At 44.9% G+C, this 16,522-nt stretch overlaps 1 protein-coding gene across 1 annotated transcript in view; it reads right to left on the bottom strand.

Annotated features, from left to right (window-relative positions):
- Positions 1-2,366: 2,366 nt before the first annotated feature.
- TAPT1 (transmembrane anterior posterior transformation 1) overlaps positions 2,367-16,522 on the bottom strand; it is a 63,748-nt gene continuing 49,592 nt past the window's right edge. The window contains exons 8-14 of the mRNA XM_015096648.4: positions 15,904-15,984; positions 14,467-14,576; positions 12,877-12,936; positions 12,290-12,358; positions 9,240-9,316; positions 7,281-7,441; positions 2,367-4,778 (exon numbers count right to left, since the gene is read on the bottom strand). Of these exons, the coding sequence (XP_014952134.4) occupies positions 4,561-4,778; positions 7,281-7,441; positions 9,240-9,316; positions 12,290-12,358; positions 12,877-12,936; positions 14,467-14,576; positions 15,904-15,984 (776 nt within the window). The 3' untranslated portion in view covers positions 2,367-4,560. The remainder of the gene's footprint in view (positions 4,779-7,280; positions 7,442-9,239; positions 9,317-12,289; positions 12,359-12,876; positions 12,937-14,466; positions 14,577-15,903; positions 15,985-16,522) is intronic.

Consider the following 16,522-nt stretch of genomic DNA (forward strand, 5'->3'; position numbering starts at 1 on the left):
TGTAGCTGTTTAGTCTGACTCTTTGACACCCCATGGACTGTAGTCCATCAGGCTCCTCTGCCCACGGGATTTCTCAGGCAAAAACACTGGAGTGGGTTGCCATTTCCTTCTCCAGGGGCTCTTCTTGACCCCAGGATTGAACCTGTCTCCTGCATTGCAGGCGGATTCTTTACCGCTGAGCCACCAGGGAAGTCCCATCTTCCCTAGAGTATATGAACAAAGAGGACTTCGCCACTTAATGTTTAAAGTGTGTGAAATACACACTTAAGGTTTTCTTACCCAGACTGAGATGAGCTGGGAGTCTGACCGCTGAGTAAGTGGGGTGTAGTCGTTTTTTATCTTTTCCCTTTTCCTGACAAACCAATAGCAAATACCCAGTGTGTTTTCAGAAGCACGTTGTTTGGGAAGTGAGGTCTAACATCCACTGCTTTGATGTGAGGATCTCTATCAATAGGCCCTTTCAGATTTCCATGTGAATGTGAGTTCTAATGGGCTTCCCAGGTGATGCTAGTGGTAAAGAACCGGCCTGCCCATGCAGGAGACTTAGGAGAGGCAGGTTTGATCCCTGGGTGGCAAAGATCCCCTGGAGGAGGGCATGGCAACCCACTGCAGAATCCTTGCCTGGAGAATCCCATGGACAGAGCAGCCTGGAAGGCTACAGTCCATGGGGTTGCAGAGAGTCGGACATGAATGATGCGACTTCACACAACACAGGGGGCTGCAAGGCAGACCCCCTTGGTTCAGCGGCTCAGAACCGAGGCATGTGCGGTCTGTGCTGACTGATCCAAGTTGACGGGCAACTCTGCTTTCTGGCATTCAGAGACCTGGGTCTCTTCCCCACCCCAGGCTCTGCTATCCAGTGAGCCCTGTGCATTCACCTGCCTGGCTAGGGCGATGGTACACCTCCGGGTTCCAGGTGGTGGGAAGGGGAGAGCTGAAGGAGACCCATGATGGCACATACCCTTCAGCCTCCAGCTCTTGGTGAGAATTAGTCATTTGACCCCATGTATTCATAACAGCAAGAAGGGTCCAGGAACGCAGCCCCCTCTAGAGGCAGGCAGGTGCCCAGCCACAACTCTGCTTAGCCACAGAAGATGCTGGTGGACAACGAGCAGTACTGAGCAAAACAGTCTTTTCTTCATTCTATTATAGAAGCAGGGTGAAACTTTATTATAAAGTTATTTTAAGAACTCCAATGGGAAAAAAGTTCAGATTTCCATCAAAATGGTACAGAACTGTATTTATTTAAGAATTGAAATAAACACGAGAGATCATTCGGTTATCAGATGACTTGCCCCCAGCAGCTGCTGTTTCACTGACTTGTTTAGCGTCAGTCCCCATAGGAGGGCAGGGACTTTGTTCATTGCTGGTCCCAGCAGCAAGAGCAGTTCCTGACACATAGGAAGTGTTAATGAGTGAGCCTTGAGTCGCTCAGTCGTGGCCGACTCCCTGTGACACCATGCCAGGCTCCTCTGTCCATGGGACCCTCCAGGCAAAATGGAGTGGGTTTCCATTTCCTTCTCCAGGAACTGTTAATATGTCCTGGTTAAAAGAATAAATAGGTAGACGGAACTGAAACAGAGCAACATGTAGGGATTTTAAATTATTTGGGGCCTTTATATCTTTCTCCGCTGAGTTGGGCTCAGTGGTAAAGAATCTGCCTGCCAGTGCCTGAGACGCAGGAGATGTGGGTTCAATCCCTGGATTAGGAAAATCCCCTGGAGAAGGAAATGGCAGCCCACTCCAGTATTGTTGCCTGGGAAATCCCATGGACAGAGGAGCCTGGTGGGCTACAGTCCATGGGGTCGCAAGGAGTCAGACATGACTTAGCAGCTGAGCACACAACACCGTTGAATTAACAGGGATGGTAGGAACATTTCTGACGGAACACTTTCTAATTGTAACAAGATTCTTCCATGTATACCTATAGAATATAAAGTCTAAATGTACAAAGTACGAAAGTACAAAGAAAATTTCAACAGGCTCTGAACGACTCCTCGTGTTTATACTTCTATCTTAAACAAAAAGCCATGAGCCTGACTCGTGTTGTGCCTCGGAATTTCTTTTTAAACCAAAGCTCTGTGTTAAACCTGACTCCCAGATGTGAAAAGCACATGATGTGCCTTTCAAAACAACTGCAAAGTGAAGTACCTTAATTTGCTGAGATATTAAATGGTCTATGATCAAGATCCAGATCAAGATCTTTCTCCAAAGGTAAAAAATCAAACATTTTTCTCCCATTAAAACCAAAAGAATAATTCAAATTAGACAGTCCTGTCACTTGTGAATTGGAAGGGAATTCTAACAGAGTGGGAAATTCACTCCAAATATAGCAGTCAATATAATTAAAATAAATTCAATGGCCGTTTTAAAAAAAGATTATAAAATTGAATTTATTGAGTTTCACACAAGATGCACTTATAAAATTAGTACTGAATGCCATTTTAACAGAAGAAATGAACATCAGTCCAAACTTCCAATATATTCTGCAAAAAACAAAAACAAAAACAAAAACTTCCAAAAATGACAGTATAGTTACAGAGTCATTCAAGCTGAACTGAAAGATATACCCACATCATATTTTTGCTCTGATCAGGTCTTTGTTTGGCAAAGGTTTCTCCACGCTATTCCCATTCCTCGTGGACACTGTTCCTTATGGTGGTGAAGAGAAGGTGGGAACACAATAATAACACAATAATAACTCTAATATGGGCCTTCACTGAAACATACACAAAGCAATTTCAAGTCTTTCATTTTTAACTTAAAGTACCTCCTGGTTTCCCACAAGCATTTCTGTACTATTTCCTTTTACTTTCTAATGTGAACCATCATCTTCAGACTTCTTTAGCTTTAATGCAGCACATTAAAATTTGCTTTTATTTTTCAGAGGAACGAGTCAAAGCATTAAAGCCTACCTTATGTTTCACCCAGGAAATAAGACAAATCAGCTAAAATTTACCTTCCGCAGTATCACATGCAGGGACTATCAGCAAAAGGGTGGAGCTTCAGATGAAAACCTCAAAGGAAGTTAACAGCTAACGGCAACATCTGGACATTCTGAAATCAGACCCTGGAAAATCTATAAAAATGCAGAAAGGCTCCTCAAGATACAATGTGGTGGAAAAGAACTTGTCCTGTGATGTGGGCCATGGACTGGTAATTAAGCAGAAACAGAATCTTGATCTCAAACAAAGCCAAGAAGCACCGTTTAGCTGCTCCCCACACAAGCCCCTGTCCACACCCTGACGACCACACACACACCCCAAACGTCTCCTTTCCTTCTCCCCACACAGCCTGCCCACCCTGGCACATACGCATCCGAGCACCCACCTCCCCCCAGGGCACAGACCCGGACCAGGTGTGGGCACACAGACAGACAGACCGACAGGCAGACCAGTGCACCCGAGGGCCCATCTCCCCAGAGCACAGACCCGGGCCACGTGCAGGCGTACAGACAGACAGACGGGCAGACCAGTGCACCCGAGGGCCCATCTCCCCAGAGCACAGACCTGGGCCACGTGCAGGCGTACAGACAGACAGACGGGCAGACCAGCTCTTTCTAGGAGCCCGAGCAAAACGATGCCCCACCCACACAAGACTGACTTTAAAACTGGGGCTTGAAAAACCCAGTTGAAGTTGATACATTTGAATTTTGTCCTCTGATGATTCCTCAGCCTGTTTAACACCAAACCCTTTTAACAGTAACAACTTAGGAAGCAATCAATTTGAAAGGGAAACCAGTTAACTCCAGCTGAAAATGAACACTGCTCTGCTTTTTTCAGTATAAAAAGTGCCTTTCTGTCAGGGAATTCTTATTTTATCCACTGCAATTACACAATACACAGCTCACATTTGGCTGTGAAGAGTAAAACTGAAAAATTAGGAAACATTTTCTCAGTGATGCAAACCTTCATTCATTCGTATTTTTTAAATAAACTGGCTTAAGGGTTTTTTTTCTTTCCCTCTATAAAATGCTACTACCCATCATGTCTCATTTAAGATAGCTTTTTATTCTGATTAACTCAGATACATCTTCGAAGAGTATTCTGGTTGGTAAGAACATTTATCTTAAGTTTAATTATCGTTATCTTTTTTTTTTTTTTAATGCTTTGGCAGATGAAGTTTGAAAACTGTGGGAACAGAATGAGGCTGGAAACGGAGCGTCGGGTGAGAGCTCCACTGTCTCCAGCGCATCCCGACGCCGAGGAGGACTCGAGGTGGAATCCCACCCTATGGAAGCACAGAGTGATGAGCGGAAGGGGTGGTGGGGTCGCTCCCGCGGGGCCCAGGGTGACTCTGTGGCTTCCGCAAGCAGGAGGGACCCTTCCTGAGCCATCCATCTGTCCAAGGGCTCGAGGCTGCAGGTTGCTGCTGGCTGCCCCGTGTGACCTGACTTTTAGCCAGACCACGTCACCAGAAGAAGGACACTAAGATTTGCTTTCTGTCAATAAGTTAAGTTCTTAAATAAATATTTAAGTGCCGTCTTCAGCATCTGTCCGTCCGGGGGGCACCACCTCTGGGGCCCCGGGACTGCATCTTTGGCACCCGGAGCTCTGAAATTCAGTCAATTCGATTTCCACAAATTGTGAACCTGTCTATCTCTAACAGATCTTTCTTTGAGGACCTGTGTTTCAGTTCCGAGTTCTCCTGTGTTATGTCCTTCTCGTCGCCATCCGGGGTGGTCAGAAGCTGATCAGAGCTGCTTGTGACGAGCAGCGGGATCGCATTTTCCTTCTGATGAGAGGGCTGGCTGGTGACCGAGGCAGACAGGGTTTCTTCTGTGGAAAAACAGATCTGTTAAATTAGAAAAGGGTGTCCCGCCAGACTACTATAACCACAAGCTTTCCAATACAGTGGGACTGAAAAAAAGTGTCAACTGTCTGTGCTTTCGGATAAAGCAAATCATAGCCTAATATTAACAGCATGCTGTATAAACCCTATAGCTTATAATGAGACTCAAGAGGCTATACTATTTCCATTTTCTCATCCAAAATCGTATATGGCAGTGTACTGTGGACGATCACTGTTAGCGGATGTGGGGAAAATCAGAGCTCCTGTGTCACAGCCACCTTCCTACACAAGCAGGTCCCAGGAAGACCGCTGCAGACCAGAAACACTAGCACTGACTCCCACCCAGGACAGCAGGGCTGAGCGGACTCGAGACCACTCCACCTCTCGTGTGTGGTCACGGTAGAGTCGGCCTTTTACCTCCAGGAAGTTCAGATCGGAGATTAAAAACACACCAATGAACGAAACCCCAAACGGCCATGGGGATCCAGTCTGGGGGCCCGGACCCACCAATCTCTGAATCATACACGCAGCCCTTACCTGAGCAGCGTCATCATCGGGCTAAGAATGACACCCCTCAAACGGTGCCTGGTTAAGACAGAGGGTCAGACGGGCGCTGACACACACAGGGCCGCGATGGAGAGAGGAGCACGGCGCCCTACTCGGCACCCCTACGCCCTGTCTCAGCCTCACCCGCGGGTTCACCCCCTGCCCCTTCGCAGGCACACGCCGCGCTCGGGCACTGACCCCGGGTCTCTGCTCTGCCACCTCACTGTGGACCCCCGCAGGTCCCCTTCCTGATGAGCCCCGCCTGCACCAGGTCCTACTCCTTCTTGCGCTTTGGGATTCAGTTCAGGCGTCACCAGCTCCAGGAAGGACCCCTCTCCCGTCCCCTCTAGAGCCTCACTGTCCCCGATCTGGATCAGCCACTTTGGGGTTCAGTTCCGGCCTCACCAGCTCCAGGAAGGACCCCTCTCGAGCCCTACTGCTCTCTGATCTGGATCAGCCATTTTGGGGTTCAGTTCAGGCCTCACCAGCTCCAGGAAGGACCCCTCTCCCGTCCCCTCTAGAGCCCCACTGCTCTCCGGTCTGGATCAGCCACTTTGGGGTTCAGTTCAGGCCTCACCAGCTCCAGGAAGGACCCCTCTCCTGCCCCCTCCCCACTGCTCTCCGATCTGGATCAGCCGCTTTGGCTGTCTCCTCTGTCAGCCTGAGGTCCCAAAGCTGGATTTATTTACCTCTGTAGCTCCAGTGTCTCACATAGCGCCTGGCACAGGCATGGAAGAGTAAACCGTTTAAACTAAAAGTCATCTAGATAAATACTCATGTGGACGTGGAACTGCCGTCCACTGACAACAATTAAGCCCCAGTCCTTCCTGGAAATCTTCCAGGCCAGAAATCCTGGGACCATCCTTAACTGCTCTCTCCAGGGCACGACCTCGCCAGCAAGCACTGTGCTCCTGGAGATGCGCCTGGAATCTGGTCTCCCGCCGGGCTCCCACGGTGACCTGTGCGCTGAGCCGGGCATTTCCCCGCCGGCCTCCACTCCTGGGCTCACCTTCCCGAGTCTATTTCCCACAGAGACTGAGAGTGACCCTGCATCCTGGCGCCCCTCTCTCCAACAGCCCCTTCCCACATGGCAGAAGCCGAGGTGCTCCCGAGAGCCGCGGGAGCCCTGGGCGGCCTCTCGGCACCCGCCCCTCTCCCACCCAGTCCCTCTCCTCGGGGGTCGGAGCTCTCGGACCCCCCAGTCCCTCTCCCCCGGGGTGGGGCTCTCGGCAACCCCCACCCCCGGTCCCTCTCCCCCGGGGTGGGGCTCTCAGAGCCCCCAGTCCCTCTCCCCCGGGGTCAGAGCTCTCGGGCCCCCCTCGTCCCTCTCCCCCGGGGTCGGAGCTCTTGGCAACCCCCACCCCCAGCCCCTCTCCCCTGGGGTGGGGCTCTCGGGACTCCCCTTGTCCCTCTCCCCCGGGGTGGGGCTCTCGGGCCCCCCTCGTCCCTCTCCCCCGGGGTCGGAGCTCTCGGCGACCCCCACCCCCGGTCCCTCTCCCCCGGTGTTGGGGCCCTCCGGCCTCCTTGGCTCTTGCTGCCGTTGCCCGAGGCCTCTGCAGGTGCAGCCCACACCCCAGCCCCTCACAGCTGGGGAGCCCCCACCCCACGTGTCCTCCTGCCAGCCCACTTCGCTCTCCCTGATGACTCGGTGCATGTCCACCTGCTCTCCCCCCGACCGTCTCGTCTGCAGCCCAGCTGTCCCTCGACCCGCCAGGTACCAGGCGCCCAATGACCATCTACTGAACAGGGACAAACAGGAAAAGGTTTCCCCAGGGGTGCCTGCGATGAGATCTCAGCATAAACACTAAAAATCCACAGCTGAGCAAAGCAAGATTTGGTCTTGAAAGCACTGCTCAACAGTGATTTTTTTATCATGGAGAGTTCAGACAACTGATTCTTTAGGTAATGATTCACAGAGGTGATGAACAGAGAGCCAAACCCACCTTGGGAGGGTTTACACTTGTTTTGTGATTTACTGGACGGCTTGCCGGGAGCACTGGCCGGGGGAGGGTTAAACAACTTCTCTTCCATTTTGGCCTCCTTCACGTACTGGCAGGATTTCCCCAGCAGGACAATGCTGTTCAGGACTTTCAGGGAGATCAACCTAAAACCGGGAAGAAACCACCACGTGCTGCTGGGGTCCGTCTTTGCATATGGCGGCCAGCCGCCCCTAGCTCGGCCAGTGAAGAGGGGAGCTGCAGGGACGGAGGACCACCCAGGCGCCACAGGACCAGTTCCGTGTGCAAACCCTGAGTTTCTGGAGGCTTCTTTACCCCAGGGAAGCATTTTTGAAAAAACTCCTTGGTTTTCATTATAAGAACAAATTATACTTAGAAGTCTTACCTGGTGCTAAACTGTCTAACATGTATTCTCTTACTACAAAACAAAGACATTTAGCAAACGTAGATGAAAACCAACAACAAAAGCTTATAGCGCCACACTGCAGTGCAGACCACCGCGACATCTGGCATGTGAACCTGCAGTCACCTGTGCTCTGAATGGACATCTATTTGTGGCTCTCGCTCTCCAGAAACGGGGTGTCTTTAAGAAGGCAGTAGGGGACTGGAGCTCACAGCCAGAGGAGAGACTCTGGGGGCTGAGCATGTGGGTTCAAGTCCTGACTCCACTGCTCAGGACTGTGTGGATCTCAGTGAATTTCCTAACGAGTTAATCCACAAAGGGGTAATTTCGGTAAGATGCTCGGAACAGTGCTGGGCACACAGAAATGCCAACCAGTTCTGCTGCATGACCACCACTGTTGTAAATGACAGTACATCCGGAACAGTCTCCCGACCCGGCGGTGGTCCTCAGTGAGCTGACCGTGACAGGCTCGCAAAGCTTCACTGTGCTGGCCGTCATATAATAGAACCCCCCAAAGCCTTCAATTTCGGGTTACTTAGGGTACTTCAAACATGCTGCTTCTATTGTTACAGAAGTGGGATTTCTGGGCCAAAAGGTACATAATATTTTTAGGCATTTGAAATAATCTGGCAAAAATTCTGAAAAAACAAAAACAGAACAAAACTCTTCACACTGATGTGTGTGTGTGTGTGTGTGTGCACGCGCGTGTGCTCAGTGGTATCTGACTCTTTGTGATCCCATGGACTGTAGCTGCTCTGTCTATGGGATTTCCCAGGCAAGAATACTGGAGTGGGTTGCCATTTCCCTCTTCAGGGTATCTTCCCAACCCAGGGATCGAACCCATTATTATCTCGGGTACTGCAGGCAGATTCTTTACTGTCTGACAAGGCCTAGAGTGTGCTTAATAATTAGTGTGGCAAACATAGTAGAAAAAAACATTTTTTAAAACACAGAACAACATCTGATTGTAATGGCAAATTTTATCATAAAAGAAAACATGGGTGAAACTTAAGCCTTAAATAAGGAGGACTATAAGTAAGTGATTTCATTAAAAGATTAAGACACAATCTAAAGTGCCATCAATACTTTTGCCCAACAGCACATTTAATTTAGCCAGAATTTAACTAAGTCACAAATACACCTGGGGATACATGCTGTCAAGGGCGATCCCAGGACAGCTGTGACCTGGTTGCTGTTAACTTCTACTACATTGTGCATTTATGTGTGTGTGTGTGTGTGTGTGTGTGTGTGTGTGTGTGTGTGTGTGTGTGTGAAGTCACTTCAGTTGTGTCCAACTCTGTGCGACCCTAAGGACTGTGGCCCGCCAGGTTCCTCTGTCCATGGGATTCTCCAGGCAAGAACACTGCAGCGGATCCTGCCCTCCTCCAGGGAAATCTTCCCGACTCAGGGGTCAAACCCGCATCACTTTACGTCTCCTGCACTGGCAGGCAGGTTCTTTACTGCCAGCGCCACCTGGGAAGCCCTTTGCACTCACACTTTACTGTACAACCAAAAACATATTAAAGAACAGTTAATCTTACCCCAAGTAGAAGAGGATGACGCAGGCATAAGACAGGATTCCTTGCACCTTAATTGAACTTGTTACCACTCTGATGAGCTAGCCAGAGACAAACCGAAACAACAAACCACAAAAACAAAGCACACAACCAGAGTGACCAGTTAGTATTTAAAAGAAGGTTTCTCCATGCCGACTCCAACACCCTGGGCACCCTCCCGTGGCCTCTGTCAGAACCCAAGAAACCAGCTCTAGGACGTGTCGATTCACATCAGAACCTGGCTGCTTATGGAACCTTTTATGGTAGATTTAGACTCTTTGGGCAAATCTAAAATGCCCGCTAATGCCAAATTCAACCACTGACTCTAAAGTCAGGCACTGCTCCCAGCTGGTGACTAACAGGTTTACCTGCACTTAACAGAGATGCAAATTAGTTAACTTTATATAAACGGATTCATCTTGCTGCATGCCTCCCCACCAGGGCTGGAAGCATTTGGTGGGCATTTCCCTCATTCCTGCTTTTTCTGTCCTTTGTTCTTTGACTCTCTAAGAACCCCAAGGACTTGCTGAGTGAGAGAGAAAAGGGAACCCTTAAGAGGCATGTACCGTTTAACAAAACTAAATACTATTATGAAACTAATTACTTAAAGGCCAGAAAATTTCTCTTTTGAAGAGTTACGGTTGCTAAGTTGCTTCAGTCGTGTCTGACTCTTTGCACCCTATGGACTGTAGCCTGCCAGGCTCCTCTGTTCATGGGACTCTCCAGGCAAGAATACTGGAGTGGGCTGCCATGCCCTCCTCCAGGGGATCTTATATTTTCTTACTTATCTCAGAGAAACATAAGAGTAACAGCACTACCTCTGGACATCTGCTGAATAAATCTGATGGGATCTGTCACTGAAAAGCATTTACACGTTATAGGGTCAGCTTAATGCACCCATATATTACGGAATGCAGGGACCACTACGCGAAAACAGAGAATCAGGGAAAATACCCAACTTCATCCAGTAATGCCATCCTCAAATGGAAGAGTCTCAATTAAATAAATAACACAAGAACATTTCAAGTGACATTTAAAAAATGCTTTAAGTAAAAGAGCAATTGGGAGGAGCTAGACAGAATGAGCTGCCACACATATTTAATAAAACACCTGGCTCAGTCTCCAATGGGGAAGTGACCTGTCATTAAACATTTGTGATGGAAAGTAATATGGTTCTAGAATTTTGTTCAAAAATATGAAAAGCAAATGGAGGTTTCAATGACTTCATTTTTACCCAGTATATTATTAGGTAACTTTAAGATACATATGTCCCAAGTCTAATTTCCTTGAGACCTTAATATGATTTACTTTTCTTGGATATGAACTCATTCTAGGACTTAAAGTAACATTTACAAGGAAAGACTGCTACTCTTGGCCTTAATGCAAGAATTGGCTTGGTTACTAAGGCCTCAGTTTATTCCTCAGGGGCCCGAGATTTCTGCCAAAGCTCTGCTGTCACTCTGGAGTTCAGTGAGAAAAACACTGCAAAAGAAAATCCCCTGGGTCTGCACGTAGCTCCATAATCCCCTTTAAAACTACAGGAGATTCCCCAGAAGTGTTCTGCTAATCAAGTATTAACTAAACTTAAATCTTCTGGTATAACAACCATAAAGACTCACTTAAAAAATAAAATAAAGATTAATGAAAAATCTAAAGATAATAATTTTAAAAATTCATACTAATTATGATCAGAATTTTTTGGTAAATAAATTATTAGACAAATTATTATTTGGCAAAGCAGGGCCATATTTTAATCCAACCACTTAACTAATCTTTAAAAAAAAAAAAAAGGCAGCCTCGGTTTATTCTCACATTGTACGTATCCTTTTTCCAGTTGCAGAAAACATGGAAAAAAATCTTAAAATCCTATTTTATCAATCTCTTAAACCATTAACAAATAATTTCACTCTTCAGAATTTTCTGTTTTTCCAAAATTCTAGGAGTTCCTTTCACTAAGCAAAAGAAAGCCATATTTGTATATAATAAAAACAAGCTACTAATACAACTGAAAACATTTAGGATGTGCTTATCTGGGGAGTCCTGCTGAAGCTTAAAATAACATATCATTCATCCTCTAAAAAAAAGTTAGGCAAGCTGGTAAAAAATACAGTTAGTATGACCGAAACGTCTTTATACATCTCTTAATTTCCATGAGACTTTGCGTCTTTGGAAAAATTCAGATGTCCTTCAATGAAAAGACAGTGCATTTGTTTTGATTTGAGAATAGTTAGCCAAAAAGGAATGCAATCAAATGTAAGTGCAGCCAGCAAAATCTTCTTAATTATTAGAGCCCTAATTAAATATTACAGTAACTATTTGCAAGGCTGTTCTGAGCACTTCATGAAAATATCAGAAGTTGATGACTAATGTTTTTGATTAAGTTTCAGTGCCATTATTTAAAAATATATATGATATTTCCTGTGTATAACAGCAGAAAATTCCCTTGTAAAAACTTTGGAAAAAAACTTAAGTAGTACTTATAATGAATACAGAGTAGTTTTTCATTTGAGCATATTGTATTTATTTAATCTATTTCATCTGTTGCCAAATTTTCACTACTGTAAATGCTACTGCAGTGCATAACCTTTCCCATAAATCACCATTTGACTTTCATGACTGTTTTCTTAGGAGAAATTCCTAGAACTGGAATTACTTCATCAAAGCATAATACTGTCACAGGGCTCTTTAGAAATGTTGGATCAACTTATACTTCCACCAATGTGTGTTACAGCGGCCACTCAATGCCTATCACTAGGTATTTCCATTCAAAAAGAAAAATCACTGCCAAATGAAGAAGCAAAAATGAATATTCTCATTGTTAGGAAAGCTATCATGTAAAATATGCCTTAACATCTTTTATCCATTAAATGGCTCAAAATCCAAAAGGGAAATATTATAATTTAAAACAAAATTTCCTTCTAAGTCATGGACCTTTAATTTTACTATCAAGTCATTTTAGAACAAACTGATTGTTAATCCATTTATTCATATTCTTTAATGATGGTCATCTCATCATAAAAAGCGTATGGACTTACTAAAACAGCTAGTGGGAGAGGAATGAACCCCATCCTCCGGGCCACGGAGTCACTATAATCAGTATACGCCTGGACAGAGAGAGGAGAGAGGGATTTATGGGATTTAATAAGCACTTAAAAAGCAGAATTCATCAGAAAAGTCAGGTACAGGAATGTTATCTGTGCTCACATGTAATGTTTCTTATTGTTATCTTAATTAAAATAAGAAATGTTTCAAACTTAAAAAAAGAGTGTACAATTCACTCATCACCAGCAAATATTCTAAACAGGTGAGACTGTAAGAAGAGACCCTAGCACCTATACTGAAATTTAGCAAAACAATGGATTGATCTAAATGTTCATAAGAAGTTTAAAATACAAAGTTGTATAACTGTTACAATGCTGTAGAAATCATACACTATGTAATAAGTATTAGCATTATTTTTATTATTTTGTAAACATTTAGTGTCAAGAACAGAAATAAGGCAGTTTATCTAGCTTTCCTGTAATTAATATCCCATGCTACATTAAACTATTATTCAAAAAATTAATTATTAATTAAACCATTGTTAACTTCAGATTATGCCTTTTATATATACAGTGCTTACATTTTTCTGTCGACTGCTAACAAGGTCAAAAGCAAGGCTGGCTCTATATTCACTGTAGACCTAAAGACAAATAAGAATGAGGTATTAAGTAATACAGTGCAAATACAGAACATGGAAAGACTTACTTTGTAGATAAAATGTTCAATATCTAGCCAGGAAGGAGGTGCTAATAAGTAGTTTTTCCCTATTTGTTCACCTACAATAAGAGTGAAAAAGAGCCTCAATTCCCCTTGATAGGTTCAAGGCCTTTTAAAGGTTTCCTTTAAAGAGGGATAAATATTCAATGATTATGGTCGTTGAGAGTTTAGACTTTTAGGAAGAGTGGCTATTTTAAGTAGTGCAAGGCATGGAAAATAATTCTGAAAATTTAAATTAAATGAACAGTTTTAAAAATTACTACTATACATCTAATGATAATGATGTCTTCTCAGAAGAGCGAATGCTGAGTCTGATATTAAGCTGAGTTGGAGAATACAGTTGTCCTGAAGGCACTTGTAAACCGTCATTTCCACTACAAAACATACTAAGTATCTGAATCAAGGCTATTAGTTTTGACTTGAGTTGCTGAGAAAATGTCCCATGAAAAGGGATTCCTGTTTTGAGGAAGCCGAGAGAGTAAAGGGTGAAATTGTTGTATCCGGCCTTTGCCAGAAACTGCATGATCATCTGTTATTCAAGGATATTAAAACATTCAGAAATGCCATAATCCCACCATCGACTGTAGCAGCTGCAACTGCATTGTATTTTAAGTCCTTGCCTTTTAAAATATGACAATAAGCATGCACAACCCAAACCAGATTGAGATACTGGTAAATTACCATTCATTTGGGGTCTGGGGGAGGGATGAGCATTGCTCTTGAAAACTCGACTGGTGGGACGGCTCAGTGAGTAGGCTTCATTTTGTTTATATCAAGCCTACAGCCACATTTCTATTTTTGGAAATGCTACAAAATACCTGTTGTAACATCGCTCAAAGTTCCAACAAATGTTTTCAGTAGAAAAATATAAGGTGTTTGTCTTCTAGGACTTACCAAAAACCTATTAATAATCACAGGAGAAAGGAAAATCAACTTTAAAATATAAAATACTAAACAATCTAGCCAGAGAGAAGTTTTGGGTCTAATATTTTAAATAGGAACAATGTGACTTTTAAAAGTTTAACAAGACAGGTTATGATGGTATTAACAGTTTATAATGGTTTTAGTGACACCCTGATCTCAACTACTGATCAGTCTATGAGTGGGTGAGTGAAGTCGCTCAGTCGTGTCCGACTCTCTGCGACCCCGTGGACTGTAGCCCACCAGGCTCCTCCGCCCATGGGATTCTCCAGGCAAGAATATTGGAGTGGGTTGCCATTTCAGTCTATACCTCTACACAAATGTACAGAAGCAGAACTGTTTAATACTGAAATAATGTACTTTTGGCAGCAAAATCATTTTTAGAAATTTAAAATTATAATTGTAACTTTAAAAATGTAGTTCTTTTCTATCCTATTCATAAATTCAGTAAATTTAACTTGCTATCCTACAACCTTATGATACTTAATCAGAAGTCAACACCAAACATTGAATTGCCTATTAAAATACATACATCTGCTGTGATGTCATTGAACTTTGTGATAAAAGCATGTTTTACAATATCCACAGCAATTTCTGATGCGACCACCATACAGACATCTGGAAATAACACCCAGAGATGATCTATAAAGTAGGGGAGAAGAGAGACAATTACATCTCGTAATATGAACAGAATCCATAACATCCTATCACAGGCTTCCAGAGAAATGTACACTCTCCACAGGGCAAAACTAGAACATTTTCAGCAAGTGATCATGGAGAGAGAACCGGCATAGAATTAACTCTCAGGAAGTCATATCTTATCAGGATAAAGGCTAAGTCATTCAACAAGTGCTTACTCCGAGCTTGGTACAGAGGAAGCCTTGAGGGGGCGCTGGGGTCAGCGGATCCCGGCTTCTCCCTGGGGAAAGGCACAGGACGCTGTGGGATGGTGAGTGAGGAGGCTCCGTCTAAGTCTCTGGGGCTGCCTCGGTGTGACAGTGGATAACCAGGAGGACATGGTGCTAAAGTCAACTGGGCCATTTTTTCCTCTTTGATCACTAAGGTTCAACGATACTGAGCCATCCTTTATTTCACCATCATACAGAGGTAACCTGCCAAATTTGCTCACCTTTACCATATTTATTAAAACGTCAACTCAGTACCAAGTGCCTGATTAACAAATGCAGACAACAGGATAACCTGCTTAGGCCTTGAAGGACGATATACGAGGGGGACAGAATAGGAAGAAGATCAGAAATGCTGGCAGGGACCTGGGGCAATCCTGCCCTGAGGCAGCTGGCAGGGCAGGTGGAGGGCACAGGGCTGGGGCTCCGCCTGCTGACTAGGAAGGAGGTCTTGGCGGTCTCACATGGTACTCAGCTTTAGCCAGGGCACCTCGACCTCTTTCAACACTTAGCTCCGCCACTGACTAGCTACCTGACGCTGGAAATGGTTTGTTAATAAGTTCCAGTTTCCTCCTCTGCGAGAGAGAAAAATGTCTACGCTGCAATGCTGAGCAGGGCCACTGGGTGTGCGGCTCCAGCGACGCTGCGTGGCCCGTGGGAACCGTGTGTGCGCGCTCAGCCGTGTCCGACTTTGCAACCCCACGGACTGTGGCCCGCCAGGCTCCTCTGTCCATGGGATTCTCCAGGCAAGAGCACTGGAGTGGGCTGCCATTTCCTACTCCAGGGGATCTTCCCCCCTCAGGAATTGAACCTGCGTCTCCTGAATTGGCAGGCAGGTTCTTTACCACTGGCGCCATGCTGGGGCAAAGACTACTGTGGGGGGTCTAGCTCCCACCACCCCCTAGCGAGCAGAGGCAACCCATCCTCCATGTGAAGAGTGGACCAGCTAAAGGCTTCTGGAGTTTTCTGCACTTTTCTGCGTACTCATTTTATCCCATGGAAGAGAATGATTTTTCGCTCAAGAGTAAAATGGAAAGGCACCGTAATTGTTAAGACTTCCTTACCTGGATTCCAAGAAAACTGCTCCATGTTTCTCAGACATACTATTAGCAAAAGCACATAATTTGTGAATCGTTCCTTAATATCTGAAAAAAAAGTTTAACATAAAAAAAAGTAGAGTGTATAAAAATAATATAATAATACTATAGTATGTATCCAAAATAATTTTCTTTTAAGTCAGAGTATGATGAAATTATATTACAGTGTAAATGTCTGTGAGATAAATATTTTATTTATAGGGTGGTGCTACACTGGCAAGCCATTTACTTCTTTCCCCAACATAATCCTAGTACAGAAATGCCAGTTCTCTACAAACCTCAAAAAATGGTCAAAGCATCAGTCTGGTCAGACTCAGTCAAATTCCTCCAACGGTCTTTGGGGACATAAGGAAACTGTTTTTATTTTACAAAAGAAGAAAAAAATAGAAGCAGAGAGTAAAATACAAGACTTTGGGTAACATAAAACCCCTGCTTCCCAGACTGCTTCTAATCTGGTAAGTATTTCAGGTCTGGAATACAAGAACCAACCGGATGACTCCTTTAGCTAGCTAACAAAGCCAGCAGCATCACTAAGGGAGCTTAGGGGAATAAGATAAGCCAAAAATTAGGGTTCATGATGGTATTC

Source organism: Ovis aries, chromosome 6, assembly GCF_016772045.2.
Source record: "Ovis aries strain OAR_USU_Benz2616 breed Rambouillet chromosome 6, ARS-UI_Ramb_v3.0, whole genome shotgun sequence".
In the NCBI taxonomy this organism is placed as follows: Eukaryota; Metazoa; Chordata; class Mammalia; order Artiodactyla; family Bovidae; genus Ovis; species Ovis aries.